General features: G+C 42.0%; 1 protein-coding gene across 2 annotated transcripts in view; it reads left to right on the top strand.

Annotated features, from left to right (window-relative positions):
- VPS35L (VPS35 endosomal protein sorting factor like) overlaps positions 1-21,969 on the top strand; it is a 141,149-nt gene that overhangs the window by 15,257 nt on the left and 103,923 nt on the right. For both annotated transcript variants that reach the window (XM_052654166.1, XM_052654175.1), the window contains exons 3-8: positions 1,661-1,828; positions 5,628-5,750; positions 8,343-8,367; positions 11,592-11,668; positions 15,495-15,623; positions 21,237-21,321. In XM_052654166.1, coding sequence (XP_052510126.1) covers positions 1,661-1,828; positions 5,628-5,750; positions 8,343-8,367; positions 11,592-11,668; positions 15,495-15,623; positions 21,237-21,321 — 607 coding nt within the window. The remainder of the gene's footprint in view (positions 1-1,660; positions 1,829-5,627; positions 5,751-8,342; positions 8,368-11,591; positions 11,669-15,494; positions 15,624-21,236; positions 21,322-21,969) is intronic.

Raw genomic sequence — 21,969 nt, 5'->3', positions numbered from 1 at the left:
GACAGCCGGTATCCTGCAGTAAAATTCCATTGTCCTCACCACCTGGAAGAATCCTTGTGGGGAGAGGCAGCAGCGCAGGTGACCTGCTCAGAGTGAGCTCAGAATGAATTCAGAACCTTGGTGCAGAAGTCTTTTCTACTGCGGACTTTACTGCTGTGTGCTAGAACTCAGGTCACTGCCTGTAGACACAGTGTCATTGCTCTCATACTTGCAGAACTTCCTGACAGTAAGTGTCTCCTTCTCATCCAGCTCCTCTAGTTCAACAGCGCCGGAATCGGAAGCCACTAGGATACCTCTGTCCTGTACCCAAGTGAGGTCAGCGTCCCCAGCCTCCGTCTGGGGGTTGGGGGGTGAGGTTTCCTTCCTCATCTCTACAATTCCAACTCCAGCCTAGAGTCAGACTGTATGCCCATTGGAGATTCAGCCCCGTGTCCCTCAGGTTTGATAATTTTCTAGAACACCACACAGAACTGGGGCAAGTGCAGCACTTAGGCTTACAGTTTTGTTATAAAAGATGCACATGAGGACCAGCCAAATATAGGGCAAGGTCTGGCAGGGTCCCAAACACAGAGCTTCCGTGCCTTCTGCCTGTGGAGTCAGGGTCCATCACCTCCCGGCACATCATCTGTTTGACTGGGAAGCTCCACTGAGCTTTGGTGTCCAAACTTTCTGCTGGGGTTTTGTTTACATAGGCATGATTGGCTGATTCCTTGGCCACATGATCGAACTTTATCTCCAGCTTCCCCCAGCCTCCACTGAAGTGAGGCTCTTATCACCTGGCTGAAAGTCTTGACCCTCTAATCACATGTTTGGTCTTTCTCATGCCCCGATGTAGCATCTTCTCATTAGCATAAACTCAGCTGTGATCGAGAGGCTCATGAGTGAATGATGCTCCAAGGACAAGGAATCTCCTTTTCAGGAACCAGGGACAGAGGCCAGTCAAATTCTCATTGCATCCTGTTCTGTCTTTCTGAAGATTGGTTCTGGGTTTTCATAGCTTCCTTTTGAAAAGGAGTGGAACCTAACTAGCCCTCCTTAATGCTGACTCAATTTTCAGCAGACAAACTCTGGTTGGATCTTCTTGGCTCAGACCCTGGTCGGTCCTCTGAAGTTGGGGAGGGATGGAGGCCAGTGGAGCAAAAACATGTCCTTCAGGACATACACAGTTCTCCTAAAAGGGAGGAGCTGGGCACTCACTGCTTTGTGATGATGAGATGGCCGTGCAAAGGCCCTGACGCTGGGATCTCTCATATTCTGGTTCATTACCCTACCGGGACCATTGCTGCAAATGTAAATGTAAATGGTGATGCAGTGGGTCTGGGGTGGGGCTTGGGAGTCTACATATTTATAAGCCACCAGGTGCAATGGATGCTGCTTGTCCAGAGACCACACTTTGAGTAAGAAGGCCCCATGAAAAATCAGTTATATCATCACCTCCTAACCCATAGAGGCCCTGTCTCTCCCTTCCTAATCCTAGCTTCTCAGCTTCTGTTCCTCAACAGCTGGGATTCTGAGTCATGTCAGCTTTTCACGAAAAATAAGGGTCCCTGCTGCAAAGGAATGGTCAGTCCATAATGAAACAAGGGAAAATGCATTTGAGTGTCTCATTGGGAGAAGTCATAGGAGACTTCCATTTTACCTCCACAATTTTCCCCCACAGGTCACAGAGTCAAAGACAAAGAAAGTGAGCCGGAAGGGAAGCACTTCTTCCACATCCTCTTCATCCTCCAGCTCTGTGGTGGACCCGCTGAGCAGCGTCCTGGATGGGACCGACCCCCTCTCCATGTTCGCAGCCTCTGCTGACCCTGCAACCCTGGCGGCTGCCATGGTAACGCTGTCAGCTGGATCGGTCCTATGGGTGCCAGGATGGGGGTTTTCACTGAACAAGTAACGCGCAGCAGAGTCTGCTGCTGAGAGGCCGGAGTAGATCCTGGAAGCTATTGCAGCTGCTTTTTTTTTTTTAAGCGTTTAAAATTTTTTCATTTCACTCTTTTTATGTTCTTTCCTTTGGATTTTATGTAATTAATTACTGAAGTAATTCACTAATTTTTCATTTAAAAAATCAAATATTATCAGTGAAGTCAACCAATCCTCACTCTGTTCTCCACTCTGGAGGTCAGCGGTATTACCAGTGTGAATGCATATCATTTAACTTTTTGTTTGTATATTCATAGATATCTATGACAACAGTTTCTGAGCATTTACATACATACTCATATATAAATAATAGCAACAGCAGTAATAACAGTATCGGCTAACATCATGGCCGGAGTTTTACAGTAAATTCCAAGTTTAGTTCCCATGCTGCTTTGTGCAAGAGATATTATAAGCCTCATTTAAAGAGGACCACACAGAGGAACAAATAAGTCACATCCAAGCTAGAATTCAAGTCCTTGCCTGACTTCAGCATCATTCTTTGCTGGCATTGCATACATCTGTTTACTTTCTTTTTCTTTTTTAACATATATACAGTTTTTTTTAACTTGACCATACGTCTTGGAGAACTTACTATATTAGTACTTATAGAATAGCTTTCTTATTTTGAATCCTGCATTGTATCATAAGGAACAGGACATGCTTTAATTTGCCATGGTGGACACATAGACTGTGTGCATGTGGTGTTTGGTGGTATAGGCAGTGGTGCATTGGTCCTTGAACGTACATAGATCTTGGTGCCCACGCATGAGGGTTTCTATAGGGTAACTTGTTAGGAGTTCATTACTGGGTTGAGGTAATGTGTAGGTAAGATTTTGATGGCTACTGCTAGGTTGTTCTTCAGAAAAGCCTTACCAGTTTACACTTTCATTAGCATAGCAGTATTTTGGAGTGCCTGTCCCCTGCATCCTTGCCAACTAGGATAATTATGAGTCATTGAAAACCTTTTTTTTAAATCTTTAGCTATACCTCGTGGCATGTGGAACTTCCCTGACCAGGGATCAAACCTGCACCTTCTGCCCTGGAAATGTGGAGTCCTAACCCCTGGACCACCTGCAAAGTCCTAAATCTTGCCATTCTGATTGTTGAAAAATAATCTCTTTTACTTTGCCTTTCCTTCATTCTTAATGAGTTTGAGCATCTTTTGATAGGTTTGTTGGCCTTTTGTGGTGAATTGGCTTGAAAATTTTTTATCATAGTAAACCTTTAGACATATCTAATATCAGTTCAGTTCAGTTGCTCAGTTGTGTCCAACTCTTTGTGACCCCATGGACTGCAGCATGCCAGGCTTCTCTGTCCTACACCAACTCTTGGAGCTTGCTCAAACTCATGTCTATCAAGTCAGGGATGCCATCCAATCATCTCATTCTCTGTGGTCCCCTTCTCCTCCTGCCTTCAATCTTTCCCAGCATCAGGGTCTTTTCAAATGAGTCAGTTCTTCCCATCATGTAGTCAGAGTATTGGAGTTTCAGCTTCAGCATCAGTCCTTCCAATGAATATTCAGGACTGATTTCCTTTAGGATTGACTGGTTGGATCTGCTTGCAGTCCAAGGGATTCTCAAGAGTTTTCTCCAACAACACAGTTCAAAAGCATCAATTCTTCGGGACTCAGCTCTCTTTATAGTCCAACTCTCATATCCATACATGACTACTTGAAAAACCATAGCTTTGACTATAGGACCTTTGTTGACAAAGTAATGTCTCTGCTTTTTAATATGCTGTCTAGCTTGGTCATAGCTTTTCTTCCAAGGAGCAAGCTTTTTAAAATTTGATTACTGCAGTCACCATCTGTAGTGATTTTGGAGCCCCCCAAGTCTCTCACTGTTTCCATTGTTTCCCCATGTATCTGCCATGAAGTCATGGGAGCAGATGCCACGATCTTAGTTTTCTGAATTCTGAGTTTTAAGCCAACTTTTTGACTCTCCTATTTCATTTCATCAAGAGACTGTTTAGTTCTTCTTTGCTTTCTGCCATCAGGGTGGTGTCATCTACATATCTGAGGTTATTGATATTTCTCCCAGCAGTCTTGATTCCAGCTTGTGCTTCATCCAGCGTGGCATTTCATGTGATGTACTCTGCATATAAGTTACATCAGCAGGGTGCCAATATACAGCCTTGACATACTCCTTTCCCAATTTGGAACCAGTCTGTTGTTCCATGTCTGGTTCTAACGATTGCTTCTTGACCTGCATACAGGTTTCTCAAGAGGCAGGTCAGGTGGTCTGGAATCCCATCTCTTGAAGAATTTTTCACAATTTGTTGTGATCTACATAGTCAAAGGCTTTGGCATAGTCAAGAAAGCAAAAGTAAATGTTTTTCTGGAACTCTCTTGCTTTTCTGATGATCCAACAGATGTTGGCAATTTGATCTCTGGTTCCTCTGCCTTTTCTGAATCCAGCTTGAGCATTTGGAAATTCACTGTTCATGTATTTTTGAAGCCTGACTTGAAGAATTTTGAGCATTACTTTGCTGGTGTCTGAGATGAGTGCAATTGTGTGGTAGTTTGAACATTCTTTGGCATTGCCTTTCTTTGGGATTGGAATGAAAACTGACCTTTTCCAGTCCTGTGGCTACATCTGAGTTTTCCAAATTTGCTGTCATATTGAGTGTAGCACTTTCACAGCATCATCTTTTAGGATTTGAAATAGCTCAACTGGAATTCTATCACCTCCACTAGCTTTGTTCATTGTGATGCTTCCTAAGGCCCACTTGCTTTTGCATCCCAGGATGTCTGGCTCTAGGTGGGTGATCACACTGTTGTGATTATCTGGGTCATAAAGATCTGTTTTTTCTAGTTCTTCTGTGTACTCTTGCCACCTCTTCTTAATATCTTCTTCTTCTGTTAGGTCCATTCCATTTCTGTCCTTTATTATGCCCATCTTTGCATGAAATGTTCCCTTGGTATCTCTAATTTTCTTGAAGAGATCTCTAGTCTTTCCCATTCTGTTGTTTTCCTCTATTTCTTTGCATTGATCACTGAGGAAGGCTTTCTTATCTCTCCTTGCTACTCTTTGGAACTTTGCATTCAAATGGGTATATCTTTCCTTTTCTCCTTTACCTTTCCCTTCTCTTCTTTTCTCAGGTATTTGTAAGGCTTCCTCACAAATAAGGAGGTCTCCTCCTTGTAAGGCTCAGAGGATAAAGTGTCTGCCTACAATGTGGGAGGTTCAATCCCTGGGTTGGGAAGATCCCCTGGAGAAGGAAATGGCAGCCCACTCTGGTACTCTTGCCTGGAAAATCCCATGGATGGAGGAACCTGGTAGGCTACAGTCCATGGGGTCATAAAGAGTTGGACACAACTGAGCGACTTTACTTTCACTTTCTTTCCTCCTTGTAAGGATTATTATATTCTACAGTAAAGGCCTTCTGTTCATGCCTTTTTTTTTTTTTTAACCTTGTTGAGGTATAATTGACAAATAAAATTGAAATGTATTTAAAATGTCCAGTGTGATGGTTTGATACACATATACATGTGAAAATATTCCGTACATTGGGTTAACTTGTTTTTTTTTTTTTTTGATTAACTTGTCTATCACCTCACATATTTACCCTTTTTTCCTTTATGAGAACATTTAAGTTCTACTGTCTTAGTAAATTTCAGTTATCCAATACTGTTATCAACCCTCATCACCATGGTTACTTATACTTTTTAAAATGATTGCTGGTGAAGAGATTGTCTTGCCTTTCCTTAGGACAACTCCAGAAAGAAACGTGACAGGGATGATAACTCCATTGTAGGATCAGATTTTGAGCCTTGGGCCAGCAAACGAGGAGAAATCCTTGCCCGGTACACTACCACGGAAAAGCTCTCTATTGTAAGTACCAGTACACTTTTCTTCCAGTGTCTGCTTCAGATGTAGTAGTCATTTCTTTTTGTTGTTATGATTCTGTGCCTGATTCCAGCATATAGGTTCCCGCCCACTGCCCCTCACCCCACCAGCAATTCTTCAACACAGCTTGGTGTCCTGTAAATCAACTCAATTGTGATACTGGAGAAAGCATCAGATCCCACAGGTTAAGGGCTCAGCCCCACATCAGATGCCAGTCAAGAGTCCATGTTATTACTCTACTTCTGACCAACTATCGATAAGTCAGAGGTTCCCATGACCACCTCTTTGGGTTCACTTATTATTAATTCCCTAGTGACTCAGATGGTAAAGAATCTGCCTGCAGTGCAGGAGACTCAGGTTCAATCCCTGGGTTGGGAAGATCCCCTGGAGAAGGGAATGGCAACCCACTCCAGTATTCTTGCCTGGAGAATTCCATGGACAGAGGAGCCTGGTTGGGCTAAAGTCCCTGGAGTTGCAAAGAGTTGGACACAACCGAGCAACTAACACTTTGGGCTCCCCTGATGGCTCAGTGGGTAAAGAATCTACCCGCAGTGCAGAAGATGCAGGAGTGGTGGGTTTGATCCCTTGGTTGGGAAGATCCCCTGGAGGAGGGAAATGCCAACCCATTCTTGTATTCTTGACTGAAAAATCCCATGGACAAGAACAGCCTGGTGGGCTACCATCCAAAGGGTCACAAAGACCCAGACACAACGGCTAAGCACACAATAATTTGTTAGAATGGCTCACAGAACTGAGCAATCAGTTGACTCACCTGATTACTGGTTTATTACTAAGAATATTAAAGGATATGAACCAATACGAGACGAGATACCTAGAGTGAGGTTCTGAACAAAGGAGCCTCTGTTCACATGGAGTTTGGTGTGCAGCATGGCAGCATACGGATGTGTTCTGGTTCACCAACCTGGAAGCTCTCTGAATCCCATCTTTCTGGGTTTCTATGGAGGCTTCATTACATGGGAGGATTTGTTAAATTGTTGGCCACTGGTAATTGCCCCTAGTCCCTCTCTCCTCTTGGGAAATCAGGGAGGTGACACTGAAAGGTTGCTTCCCCTGAGAAACAGCCCTCATCCTTTGGTGCTGCAAAAAAATCCACCTCATTAACATAGCAAAAGATCCCTGGATTGTTCTCATCTAGGAAATTCCAAGGATTAGGAGTTTTGTGCCCTGTATCTAGACAAAGACTAAGCATGTATTTCTTATTATAAATCACAGTATCACAATTATGTTGCCTAGTTTCTTTTTCAGTTGATATGTCAGTAGTAGTTGGTTTAAAACATGTTGATTGGTTGCTCAAAAAATGTGTTAAGAATCAGGTATCAGGCACAGTTCAGAAAAAGAATAGGAGACACACAGTCGCATCTCTGGGGGAGGTGAGAGTTATGAGGGGAGGAGAGGGCCATCCTGAAGGTTAGCTTCTTACTGTTGTTCAGAGAGTCCCACTGGTGGATTTTCTGCCAGGGCCAGAAGTTCACTGTTTGTTTAGAGGAAGGCCACTAGGTCAAGTTGCTGGCTCATGACCGGGGCTTACCCCGTACTCTGCAAGTTGCTCAACTGGGGTAAGCAGGTTAATGCTTATGTACTTGAGGGCTAGCTTGTAACTGAAGCCTTCCGTAAGGCTTCATCTCTCTTCAGACTGGAAAGATGCCTGGAGGCTGGTGGTCCAGGGCTGTGGCACCTCTGAAGTCCCCAGGGCCCTGACTCTTTCTGTCTTGCTGCTCTGTCTTGTTTAGTGTCACCTCATGTCCAAATTGTTAGACAGTGGAAGGGGAGAAGTGGGATGTACCGTCTCACATTCAAGAACACTTCCTGGAGTTCACTCCACACGTCCAGTTACATTTGTCTTGAAGGTCATCATGGGCTGTTCACAGTGCATCCATCAGAAATTGGGTCTGTGAGTAGGGAGGAAGGGGTGAACTCAGTAGCAGCTAGGAAGGTTCAAGTCCCTTCTTCCAGTCTGTACTTGTTAAAAAGAATGGTGACAGAATTGCTGGTCTATTAAAATTTTTTTCTTACTGTTTTCTGATTGCATTGAGTTAATACAGAGCCGTGATTCTCAACCAGGAGTAATTTTACTCCCCAGGTGAAATGTGGCAATGTCTGGAGACATTTTGGTTGTCACAGCCATGGGAGTGCTGCTGGTATCTAATGTGGAGAAAACAGAGATCATGCTAAACATCCTGCAATGCACAGGACAGCCCCCCACAACAGTTTTCCACCCCTTAGCATCAGTATTGCCAAGGTTATGAAACCTTGATTTATTAGAGTGCGCTGGAGGCTCTCACATGCCACCATTGTTCTCAAAATCTTGCTCCTTGTCTCGCTTTGAGAGTCTTGAATTGACTAGAAATGGGAATCTCTAATAGTTTCTAGTGAGCTGTATTTTCTTCCTTTGAGTAAATATATCTGTTTTTCATTTGGATAAGTAAATGGCTTTATCACAAAACGATGGCTCATGTGGTCTTATTGCTACTTGGATAATAATTTATAAGTTTTTGATATAGAATCCAGTAAGTTTTAAAAAATATTAATAATTGGGTTTTTTTTTTGCCTCTGCAGAATCTTTTTATGGGATCTGAAAAAGGTGAGTTTTTGTTGTTGTTACTGTTCTGGTGGAGAATTCTCCCATTACCTTTGAAATAGCTTTCCAAAGAGAAAAAGTTTGTAATATCCAATCCTGATGTTTAATTCAGTTGAAGCTATTATTTCCTAGGTTATATATAGACTTAGTAGAATTGAAATACATACTTAGATGATGAATGAAAGAAAAAAAGACCAAAGAGGCTACTACTAGGAGTAAAACAGAAACCTTGATTTTGGGGTTACAGGGCGGTAGTCACGCCTCTTGTATGCCTCCTCACTGGCTGGGGAATGGTTGAAATTCTCCTTTTTAGAGATTCTTTCCTTTGTTTTACATCTTTATCCCTTTTGAAAACACAGATCCGCCAATAAGGGGAATCACACATTCAGTTTTACCAGCCACTGGTCCCTGAACACAGCAGTTCTCAATTTATTCTGCCAGGAGACATTGTCTGGACCAGAGCATCTCATACTAGCTTTGCAGCAGGGTCATCTGGGGATAAATATATATTTATATACATATAATACATTATATATATATAAATACATGAGTGAGTGAAGTCGCTCAGTCGTGTCCGACTCTTTGCAACCCCATAGACTGTAGTGTACCAGGCTCCTCTGTCCATGGGATTTTCCAGGCAACAGTACTGGAGTGGATTGCCATTTCCTTCTCCAGGGGATCTTTGCAACCCAGGGCTCGAACCCCGGTCTCCTGCATTGTAGACAGACGCTTTACCGTCTGAGCCACCAGGGAAGTTATATATAACATCATATATATTATATATATATAAATATATATATTTATATTTCATGCAAATATAGACCACTGGGTCCTACTCTTCTTATCAAAGTAATCTTGCAGAATGGATCCCAGGAATTCCATTTTTGAAGCTCCTGGGTGATTCTGAAGCCATTGACTTAGCTCCTATATCACTGAGGTGCAGAGGTGCACAGGCGTGCTGTATTGCAAGTTGCTGGTATGGCAGCTACAACTCTGTGTGTTCTCTGCAGATTGAGACAGCACATTAGAAATCAAGAGACTGGGGGCACCTTTGTTATAGGCGTAACTTTGACCCCAAACCATTAAAAAAGTAAATCATAGCATTGCATGTCTGCCAGTTTGGAGGGATCAAAAAGTGACCATATCACTAGCTGGTGAGAATGTAGAGCAACAGGAACTGTCATGTGATGCTGTTGGGAGTATAAAATGACACAGCCACTGTGTAAAGCACTTCTGTATTATCTGTTAAAATTGAAGATGGCCCAACCTTTTTCCTTAGCAGTTCCACTATTAGAATATACCCTAGATCAGAAAGTGGCACACTGTATCCTCAAGGCCACATCTGGCCCAAATCTGGTTTAATTTTGTAAATTATGTTGTATTGGAACAAAGCCATGCCAGTTTGTGTACACATTGTCTATGGCTGCTTTTGTACTCTTGTGTCATAGTTGAGAAGTTGGGGCAGAGACTGTATGGCTCACAAAACCTAAAATACTTATATATAGCCTTCTAGAAAATGCATTGTTTCAACTCTGCCCAAGTCCACGTTTCTTAAAGTGTGGTCAGTGATATCACCTGGGAGCTCATTAGATATGCAGAGCCACAGGCCCTGCTGGACCTACTGAAAATCAAAACCTGCATGTTAACACATTCTTAAGTGATTATTGTAAAAGTTTGAGCCGCACTGCCCTGAGAAAATGCATGCATATAGGAACCAGGAAACACGCACAGAAATGTTCACAGCAGTGTTGTTCACAGGAGCCCCAAACAAGATACAACCCAAACATCTGTTGATGGTAAAATAAGAAATAATTTGTGGTGTATTCACACCATGGAAAATACTAAGCAGCAATGAAAATGAGTTAGCTGCAGTTCTGTGCAACGACGTGGGTAAACTTAATGAACTAAAGTTAGCCGTGAAGCAAGAAAATATACTATCTGGGTGGTGGCTGCAAAGGTTTTATGTTGTTATTGTTCAGTCGCTAAGTTGTGTCCAACTTTTTGCCACCCTGTGAACTGCAGCATGCTAGACTTAACCTGTCCTTTGCTATCTCCTGGACTTTGCTCAAACTCATGTCCACTGAGTTAGTGATGCCATGCAACCGTCTCATTCTCTGTCGCCTTCTTCTCCTGTTAGCCTCAATCTCTCCCAGTATCAAGATCATTTCTAGTGAGTCAGTTCTTTGCATCAGGTGGCCAGAGTATTGGAGCTTCAGCTTCAGCATCAGTCCTCCCAATGAAGGGTTGATTTCCTTTAGGACTGACTGGTTTGAACTACTTGCTGTCCAAGGGACTCTTAACAAAGGTTTTATGATGGTCTGCTAAAATGTACAAATATGCACGTTCTGTGATATATTTCAAAATAAAGGGGAAAGTAGAAACCAGGTCAAAAAATCAAATTATTTGGAATCTTAGTAGTTGTTAGTAATTGAATAATTGTACCATGCTGTCAACTGATACCAGCAAATCTGCACATTAACACCAGAGCTACGAAACCAGTGCCTTAAAAGAGTGAACTTTAGTTCCTGAGAGTGAGTTCGGTAGGCAGGAGCAAGCGGGCCTCTGGTCTAGAACAGAAACCCCCTTAAGATGGAGAAAGCGTTATGAAATAGAAGGCTCCAGAGGACAACAGGCAGCTGGGCAGAGAGCCCTGCCCTGTGACTGGCCTATGGCCTGGGGTCCTTTCCTTCTCTTCCCTCCAGTCCCTGCTGATGAGAATCGTGCTGATGGATGAGGGAAGGCGGCTGGCTCACAAGTCCTGTTTGCTTGAAGAGAGGGCTTTGAAGCCCTAGTGTTTCCACTTCTGGACAGTGGGATTGTTGTTCTGTTAGTTGTTAGTACAACAATTCTACACTGTGAGTAAAGCCTGAGAGGGCCTTTTGTTTGAGGAAAACAACTAAATGATGGATTCTTGGCATCCTTATCTGGACTGCCTTTCTTTAGGAATAAACAAATGATTTAGTGAAAAGTTTATAAATATCAAATGTCATGGAACCCTTTTGAGGCTGGCCCGCTGTGTTCCCACGAACAGCTCCTAGGCAGAAATGTTTCTAATGAAACTTGGGTTTCATAAGGATGTTGCTTTCAAAATCTCAGGGAGTTGTCTGTAATAAAATTGTTCCCCAGCCTCTTTATTCATGATGAAGCGTAGAGTGACCGATGCCTTCCTTTGGGGGGATTGGTGACACAGGAAAGCCACCCATGTGACATAAATCCATTCTTTCTAGGCAAAGCTGGGACCGCCACATCTGCAATGTCGGAGAAGGTTCGGACCAGGCTGGAGGAGCTGGATGACTTTGAGGAGGTGAGCAAGTCATTTGCTGAATCCCGGGAGCAGTGATGCTTCTGGTGCTTCTGCCAAGCGAAGTCAATCTCGGTGGCCGCTCTCTGATTAATCCTCGAGCTGTGCGTTGTGTTCAGGCCTCCTGAGGCACCAACCAGTCCGGGGAAAGATGCCAGCGGTGCGGTTGGCCGAGCTCGGGCTGGTTTTCCGAAGGCGTCCTTCTCACTGTGATATTTGAGCAAACCCAGGGCGTCTGGGGACAGAAGTTAACTGGGGAAGCCAACTGGAATCCTCTACTGGGAAGCTGCCTTGTGTAGTGTGGCGTGGACGTGCCTGCTGCAGAGGCTGCTCACAGCTGCTCTGCTGCTGGAATCTTTCATTAGCCTGCCCGTGCTTTTAAAGAACACGGTTCCTTTGCCAACTCATAAAAATTGATGTATGAATCTAGATTTCTGGATTCTCTTGAATTCCACCTAACTGTGGGCTCACAGTCTCATGTTTAACGTGGATGTGCACCATCCAGTTTGCGTAGTTCTCCCTGGCACAGTTCACTCATAAACATTACTAGCCTGGTTCCTGGGGAGGGGTGAGACTGGTAGGTAGGAGGGCAAACTCTGGAGCCAGACCTTGGATTTGAATCCTGGCTCTACTATTCGGTAATTCTGTAATTTGGGACAAGGTGCTTAAGAACTTGAGCTCTGGGCCTCAGTTTACTAATCTGTAAGGTGGAGGTGCTACCTAGTATCTGCCTCTTAAGAGTGAATACAGAGGATTACATGAGTTAATGCATGTGAAGTGCTTAGACCAGCACCTAGCACATTGTACAGGCTTTGCAAGTGTTAGCTGATGTCAGCACTGTTCTGAGTCTAGAGGCCTTAGCTTGACTGCTTATTAACAGGGTAGCCTTGGGCATCCATCTTACTGTTCTCATTTCCTCATCTGTAAAATGGAGATGATACAGTTGTGTGAGCTGAATGGGAATGCCTTGGAATCGCAAAGGTCCATGTAATAGCGGCTTCCCTGGTGGCTCAGATGGTAAAGCGTCTGCCTGCAATGCGAGAGACCTGGGTTCAATCCCTGGGTTGGGAAGATCCCCTGGAGAAGGAAATGGCAACCACTCCAGTATTCTTGCCTGGAAAATCCCATGGACAGAGGAACCTGATAGGTTACAGTCCATGGGGTGGCAAAGAGGTGGACACGACTGAACAACTTCACTTTCAGTTTTTCTTTCCATGTAATAGCAGTTGCCATTGCTCTGTTCTACATTTTGCCTCTGGTTTCTGGGTCCTTCTAGCCCTGAGACCAGAGTTGTTAGCTGCTCAGCAGAGTCTAATAGCCAATATTTTATTTCTCAATTCAGTAATGATGTTTTGAATTAGGGTGCCTGAGAGCCCCAGTCTGCATGTCACCAGCCAACCTTGGCTGGTAGGGAAATGCCAAGGGTTTTATCAAAGCTCTGTTGTCTGTTGAGTAACTGAAACTCACTTGAACTGGTTTATGTGGAAAATAAGGACTGTATTGAAGGGTACACTGAATGCAAGGGCACACAGGCCTGGAAGCAGGAGCTGAAAAACCATCCAGAACCCCGGCAGCTGTCTTCTGCCTCTCTTGGTTCTGTGTAGCCTCCAGACTTTTCCTAGTTCTCCTTTTTTTTTTTTTGTCTTTGTTTTTCTGCAGAATGGTTACCTGGCTTCTCCCTGCTCACAGCAGCAGATGACATGGCTTCCAGGTTAACATGGCATATTTGTCAGGACAAGGCAAGTTTGTAAACAAATGAACCCCGATATCTCAGTGGCTTAATACAGCAAAGGTTTATTTCTTCTCGCATTACTCATTCAGTATAGGTGACAGGCATACCACCATCTCATGGTGCTGCCATCTCAACAGATGGTTCCAGGGTTGTCAACAGCAGAGCTGGAGATAGGGTCACGGCTCACCGCCTCAGCTCAGAAGGGACACATGCAGCTCGCTTCACCACCCGTTCGTCCAAACTACTCATGTGGCTCCTCCTACACCAAAGGGGCAGGGAGAATCCTATCTTACTGTTCAAGTGAACAGTCGGGATCAGTTCACATTTCCTGAACCTCCTCTTTTATTTCTTTAATTAAGAGTTGTTCCAGCAATCCCACTCCTGGGCGTGTATCTGGAGAAAACTCTTAATTCAAAAAGATACATACACCCCAGCGTTCATAGCAACACTATTTACAATATCCAAGACAAGCAAGCAATGTAAATATCCACCAACAGATGAATGGATAAAGAAAATGAGGTACATATACACAATGGCATACTACTCAGCCATAAAAAGAATGAAATAATACCATATGCAGCAGCATGGATGGGCCGAAAGATTATCATACTAAGTGAAGTAAGTCAGGCAGAAAAAGATAAATATCATATGATACCACCTATATGTGGAAGCTAAAACATGATACAAATGAACTTATTTGCAAAACAAAAACAAGCTCTAGACTTACAAAACTTCTTTTTTTCCCCTTACAGTTACCAAAGGGAAAAGGGTGGGGGGATAAATTAGGAGTTTAGGATTGGCAGATACAAACTACTATATATGTAACATAGAGAAACAGCAAGGACTTACTGTACAGTACAGTAAGCAGCTATACTCAGTATCTTATAATAAACTAATGGAAAAGAATATGAAGAAGAATATGTATACATATGTGATATAACTGCATCACTTTACTGTACACCAGAAATGAACTCTGTGTTGTAGAGCAGACGTGATAACCACCACACTACGGAACCCTTGCCAGAAATAAACTCAATGTTGTAAATTAACTATACTTCAATTAAAAAAAAAAAAGAGCTCTTCACTTTGAATTCCAGGGAACATTCATATAAAAGGGATTTGGTTCCCGGTCTCACGTGGGTTGTTAGCATGACCTTCACTCCTGTGAGCAGTGTAATCAGCATCTTAACAATAAGCCAAGGATTAATAAGCATGTACTGTGTGCCAGTGGTACTGGTCTTTACATATGTTGTTATTTCATCCAAGTGATGACCTCACGCACTTCTGCCATGGGTTTTTGCCGAGTCTGCTCTCTGTCCTGAATGCACTCTTCTTGATCCAGTTGATCCCCTCCATTGCCTACTTAGTACCTGCACCCCACTGAGAATTTGTTTCAAGCATCACTTGCTCCAGGAAACCATTCTTGACCACCAGTCTAGACTAAGGTGAACCTTTTCCTCAACATTTGTGTATCCCTGAAATTGAGCTGTGTCTCTCAATTGGTGGATGTCCACCATCAGCATTTTTTCTTCCTTGGTGATACATAAAACAATTGTGCTTCTTACAATGGACACCTCAGATTTAGATACACTGTGATATGTATCTTCGTAGAATTGGTTTCCCTGAATATTTGTCTCTGTATTAGGGTCCATCTTGTCCTCTGTACCTTAAACTCTGTTAGTCCTGAAATAATGTCTTTTTGCACAACTTTGTATCTGGGACATCTAGTATACCATAGTTGCCTAGTGCACAACATGCCCCATTAACTATGTGTTGGATAAAGGTAAGTCCTGTTATCACTGTTCACAGAGGAGACTCAGAGAGGAAAGCAGCTGCTCTTGAGTCATATGACTAGAATGTGACTGAGCTGGGAGTGGGCTCAGGTCTGACTTATGTTCCAGGCCAGTCTCCCAATCATTGCCCTCTGCCCATCTTTGCAGAAAACTCAAAGAACTTCTTTGATCACAAGGCAGAACTATCGATCTTGCTTGGGATATGAGGACAACCTACAGATCAAAACTCAGCTAATATTCATGGGGGTGGGAAGTCCAAAATGTTTTTCTTCTGTACATGTATCTTTCTACTTTCTGCCCACAGGGATCCCAAAAGGAGCTGTTGAATTTGACTCAACAGGATTATGTGAACCGCATAGAGGAGCTCAACCAGTCGCTGAAGGACGCCTGGGCCTCGGACCAGAAAGTGAAGGCTCTAAAAATAGTCATCCAGGTCAGGTTGAGTGATTTTTTTTTTTCCCCTCCAGAATTTCCTTTGTAAATCTCCTTTGTGGATAATTAGGGTTTTCAGAGGCCTGCCTTCAGGGTCTTACCCTAATTTTTTCACCTGTCCCATTTTCACCTACCTCCTGTGAACGTCCATGATTATGAATCAGTGTTTTTTATGCAATGGCTAATCCCAGGGCCACCATGTGCAGCTGTATAGATTATGCACTGTGTAATTCCAGGAAATTTCACCCTAGATTACAGAATTACTGATGTCCTCCCAGGGTTGTGCAGTTTGTTGGCCCTGTTAACAGCCCCTGACACATTTGTGATCTGTATAGACTAAAGATTGAGCAACTGTGTTTTGGGTTTTCTTGACGAGATTTTCTTTGTATCTTTGGGACCAATAGTTGTATGTTCCTAATGTATGCATTTTGGGGTCATGTTCTGTATAATGATGTGGTATAGACAATGTGTTTACAGTGTTAAAGTTAAATTTGTTGAGTCCTGTTTGTTGATCCATGACAACTTTTGGATCACAAGAGCAAGTTCTATAGGGAAAACAGCTTATCCTGTCTCTTGAATCATAAAAACATCCTGTCTTGGCAAAACATGTCCAGAAGTACACTATACAAGGAATGATGTATACATTATGATTTTCAGAGCAGAGGTAACAGAATTGCTGAACAGCCATTTTAGTTCAGAAGTACTAGCTCTCATTCTTGTTTATTGTCATGGGAATGTGACATTTGTTTTCTTACCTTTTTTTCTGGAGGAGGGTTAGGAGAGTCTGAGAGTCTTTACACTGGGTACTTGAACGCGTTTAGGATGACACTTTGTATGGCAGGTACTATTTATTTTGGTGTTCATGATAGAGGCAAACCCAAGCCCATTTCCCTTCCATCACAGTTGTTAGTTGACAAAGTAAATATCTGAAGGTTTCTCTCATCCTGGCGGCACATGATGGAGGTTGCTTGCTGAGTGGCTCAAGTGAGAAAATACCTGAACTAACAAGAGCTTCTTCAAAATATTTTCGTTGGCAACATCTCTCCATAGAGTTTTGTAGCACAGAACTGTGACTTCTAAGAGTTTTACATCTGGAGGAGATTTGATTCATGTGTACCCAAAGAAAAGAACCATAAAAGTGTTTAATTAACTCCACATCTGGTTAATAGTAATTATTTGACTTTCAGTACTTTAAAGACTACCTTCTTTATCCAGAAAAAGCTGGTGAAGGTGCAGATTATGGAGAAAGGAAACACAGTTCCCTTTATTTGCTCTGTAGTAAGATTTTACTTTGTTTTATCAACTTTATTGAGATAATTTACATGTCCTAAAGTTCACCATTGTAAATGTACAATTCAGTAATTTTTAGTAAGCTTACAGAGTTGCACAGCTATTCTACAATCCAGTTTTAGAACATTTTCATAGCTACTGCCACTTTTCAGCTCCAGAAAAACCACTGATCTGCTTTCTGATTCTGTGAATTTACCTTTCCTGGACATTTCATATACGTGGGGTCATTCTTTTGCTTCTGGCTCCTTTCACTTACCATGTTTTTCATGTTTATCCATGTTGTTACATCAGCAGTTTGTTTTTTTTTCCCTGCAGAGTAGTATTCCACCGCAGGCATAACCACGTTTTTCTTATCTATTAGTAAGTTGGTGGCCATTTAGGTTGTCTCCACTCTGACCATGATGAATAATGTTGCTGTTCACAGTTGCATACAAGTCTTCGTGTGGACATATATTTTCATTTTTCTTAAATAGATTCCTAGGAATGGGATTGCTGAGTAATATGGTAAGTTTATGTTTACCTTTTTGAGGAATGGCCAGTTTGCTTCCCAAAATAGCTGCTCCGTTTGCATTCCCACCGGCAGTGTACAAGGATTCCAGTTCCTCTGTATCTTCTCCATCACTCGTTTCATTATTGTCTGTCTTTTTGATTATAGCCATCTGATTGGGTGTGAAGAGGTATCTTCTGCCATTTTAATTTGCATATCCCACCCGACTAATGATGTTGATCATCTTTTCATTGGTCAGTTTTATATTTTCTTTAGTGAACTGTCCAAGTCTTGCCTATTTGAAAAGGCATTTCGTTTATCTTCTTTGCTGAGTTGTAACAATTTTTTATCCTTGATATAAATTCTTTATCAAATACATGATGTACATGTATTTTTCTCCTAGTCTGTGGCTTGTGTTTTCATTTTCACAATGTTATCTTTTGAAATGTGGAAGTTTTTAATTTTAATGAAGTTCAGTTTATCAGTTTTCTCCCTTTTGGCCCGTGCTTTTGGAGTTGTATCCAAGAACTGTTTGCATAACCCAGGGTCATGAGAATTTCTTCCATTTTTTCTACAGTTTTATAGTTTTAGCTCTTACATCTAGGTTTATGGTCCATTTTGAATTATTATTTTGTATGTATAGTGTGAGTCTCTAAATTTATTAATTTTTTTTTTTTTGCTTATGGATATCCAGTTGTCTCAGCAGTATTTGCTGAAAAGACTTTTTCCTGTTGACTTATCTTGGCATCATTGTCAAGTCAGTTGGCCATAAATGTAAGGGTTTATTTCTGAAAATTCTATTCCGTGGATCTCTAAGTGTATCCTTAAGCCAGTACCACCTGTCTTGATCTATAGCTAGCTTTATGGTAAGTTTTGGAACTAGGTAGTAAAAGTCTTTTAACTTTTTCTTCTTTTTCAAAATTGTTTTGGCTCTTCTGGGTCTTTTGTGTGTCCATGTGAATTTTAGGATCAATTTCTACCAAAAAAAACCAAAAACAAAACCTTCTGAGATTTTGATAGGGATTGTGCTGACCCTCTAGATTAGATGGAGAGATTTGCCATTTCCTTCTCCAGGAGAATTCATCTACCGATGCATAAATTATGTATCATTCATTCTGTTGATGAGTTTCCAGTTCTTTCCTTTTCTTTTTTCTTTTTCATTATTATGAACCATGTGAACACTAGTTATGTCTGCTGGTGACCGTGTAAAGTGTTTCCCTAATGAAGGCCCATACCTGAAAGTAGAATAGCTCAGGTGTACGGCGTGTGCCTCATCCACTTTTCCAGATGATGCCAAGTTATGTTCTGCAGTAGCTGTGCCAGCCTGCACTGTAGTGGCAGAGTGTGAGCGTCTGTGCTGTTCGGCAGCCTACCACCATTTGGTATGAGCAGACTTCCTATTTTAATTTTTCCAATTTAGAAGGTAATAAAATCATATTTTATTGTGATTTTAATTTGCAATTCCCTGATTATAATAAGATTGAGCATCTCTTCAAATGTTTATTGGCCACTGGGGTTTCTTTTTCTGTAAGATGCCTTTTGTTGATTCCTTTTGCTCATTTTTCCATTATGTTATTTGTATCTTTCTTACAGATTTTTAGGATTTAAAAAATATGTGTTCTAGGCAATAACTCTGATTAGTCTGCTTCCTTCCTTCTTTCCTCCCATCCATCCATCCATATAGTCATACATTTTTAGTACTCAATCATAGGTTATCTTTTAATTTATTCATTTGCTTTGGTTCAAATTTTTGTTTTTTAATTCCAACTTAGTTTTTGAAATTGTTAGTTTGCTTCTAGAATATCACTAATTGGCAACAAATGAAAAACATTCCTTTAGTATTTTTTCTGCAGTGTTGATAAATTCGATAGCAAGTATTTCAGGCAGGTAATTGACTAGTCAGTTGCTCAGGAAATGTTTATAACAATGGTTCTCAACCTTGGCTGCGCATTAGAATCACTTGGGAGCTTTAAGAAATCCTGTTTTCCAAGCTGAACACTGGAGCTGCTCGATCAGAATCCCAGGCACTGTTATTTCACAAAGTTCCCTAGGTTATTCTGAAGCTGAGAATCCCTGGTTTGTAGAATGCTTATTCCATTCAGACGGTAGTACAGATTGTGGATTTCACAAGCCCAGTGTGTCCTGGGCTTGTGTGAGTGCAGCACCTGGAGCTCTTGTTTAAAATGCTGATTCCCTGGTGCCTCCACGGGTGGTTTTGACCAGTCGGTTTGGAGAGGAGCAGGAACTCTGTTTTTAATACATACCACGGGGTGCCTGATTTTTATTAGTTTAGGAAACTGCAGCAAAGCTTTAAAAAAAATAGCTGTGGAATCTTCAAAATAGTGACTTCAATTTATAACATTATATGATTTTAACTTTGGATTAAAAAACCTTATATTCTGAGACACCAGCTGGGGAGACAAATCCATGCAGTGTTGGGAATCGCCAGCTGTGTTTAATTTGAAATCTTCTGTTTGAATTCTCTCTCCCTCCCTCCTCACCACGGGCAGTAACTCATCTCTGAGGGGCTCTGGTAGAAACTCAGGAGATATCACATCCCTAGGAATCAAGCGCTGTGTACTGTAAACAGTCTCTAAGATTCAGAGCTGTTTGTTTTCTCCAAGCCCTGAAGTCCCATGGGGTAATTGTTTAAGTTGGAGCTCTCATAAAGGGCATGTGAAAAACATAAAGCAAGGTGTCAGGAAGTGGAGCTCTGTGTACATACAAATGCCACGCTTGGTGTCGATGCCATTGTTTTCACAGCTTACGTTCCTCTCACCTCCAACCTCCAAATAACATTTGGGCTGTGAGAGGTTGCTTCACAAACTGGACATATTGTTTACTTTTAATTATATAATGCTAAAGAGAAACTTGATAAATCTAATAATTTAGATATTGGGTAACAAAGCCAAACTGAAAACACATGTCAGTCTACATCTTGATAAGATGAACTTTCTAGCCATTCACTGCACATTGAAAGTGCATACATATGAAAGGACTCTTTCTAAATGTCCAAATAGCTTTGGTTTTTACATGACATTTTTTTTATCTCTGATAAACTATGGCAAGGTTATCTAGTTCCTTATCCAGACTTTTGAATCTGTAAAGACTTCAGGGTATCACTTTGAATTCTTCAAAGTAGAGATAGATTTTTGTTTTTGATTATACGAGATGACTTCATCTGGGGTGTTCGGGGCCACGTTGTGTGGCTGTAATCTGGTTTGAGTCCTGAACATGTCAGTGACCTTCTGGCGTAGGTGATGGTGGAGGGATTGAGCAATTTCCTGCAAACCCAAAACATTCCTGGTGTTGCAGAGCACAGTTCCAGAGAAACATGTAACTCTTTGAAACTTGTCCAGTTTCCTTTTAGAAGGAAATTTAAAGAGTGAGTATAAATAATAGATGCTAGTGTAAGAAGCCCTGGAGAACCTGTGGGGTCATTTCATAGAAAAGAACATTTAAGAATCAAGACTATTCTGAAATAAACCAGAGGAGGCCATACTGAAAAGATGGAGTCACCTGCAGGGATGCTGGCTGACTTTCCTGGTGGCTACATACTGATCCTAGTTGAGACCCTCTGGATAAGATTCCTGAGTTGTGGCTTTTCTGGAGGCAGGTGATGGTGCCTTTCCTCAAGAGGCTCTGTTATGAGCAGAGTCGACTCCCTTTGTCAAAAGCACAGTGGTATTTCTTGTAATTATACCTCCAGAGATTAGCACCAGGCCTGGCCCATGGTAAAAACCTGCACTTGTCTATAGAAATCCTTTACTTTCCAGGCTTGGAGTGTTTCAACCCAGTCAGACATGACAGAGTGACTTTTCTCTTCTCTTTTTCTAGTGCTCAAAGCTTCTTTCGGACACAAGTGTTATTCAGTTCTACCCAAGCAAATTTGTCCTTATCACTGACATACTTGATACATTTGGTAAGTACTAGTTTTATTCATCTTAAATCTAAGAAGTAGTTTGATTGCCAGAAGTTGGGTGGCCAAGTTGCTTTAAAATAGGTTCTGTTGTGGTTTCATTTTTGAGGTAAGTACGAGGGAAATCAAAACCCCCACCCTTACCCTTGCTCCCGTGCTGTTTTTGAAAGAATTTTATTTTTTTTAACTTGATTTTTATTGGCATATAGCTGCTTCATAATGTTGTGCTTGTTTCTGCTGTGTAGCAGAGCAAATCAGCTACACATACACATGTATCCAGTCTTTCCCAGATTTCCTTCCTATTTCAGTCACCACAGAGCAGTGAGTAGAGGCCCTGTGCTACACGGCAGGTTCTCGGCTGTCTATTATATATATAGGGGTGTGTGTGTGTGTGTGTGCGCACATGTGCGTGCTCATGCACTCATTTGCTCAGTTGTGTCTGACTCCTTGTGACCCCTGTGAACGGACTGTAGCCTGCCTGGCTTCTCTGTCCAGGTCCTTTCCCAGGCAAGAATACTGGAGTGGGTTGCCATTTCCTCCTCCAGAAAGAATTTTGAATACTTGTTTCTCCCCTTCTGATAGGCTAGTAAGGTGAGTGAGCGAAGTGAGGCAGGCTGGGGAGCACACGTCCTATCGAGCCCTTGATCCACT

This window comes from Budorcas taxicolor, chromosome 2 (genome assembly GCF_023091745.1).
Source record: "Budorcas taxicolor isolate Tak-1 chromosome 2, Takin1.1, whole genome shotgun sequence".
Classification (NCBI taxonomy): domain Eukaryota; kingdom Metazoa; phylum Chordata; class Mammalia; order Artiodactyla; family Bovidae; genus Budorcas; species Budorcas taxicolor.
Note: the sequence above shows the minus strand (reverse complement) of the source record. Positions and strands in the feature narration are given on the sequence as shown.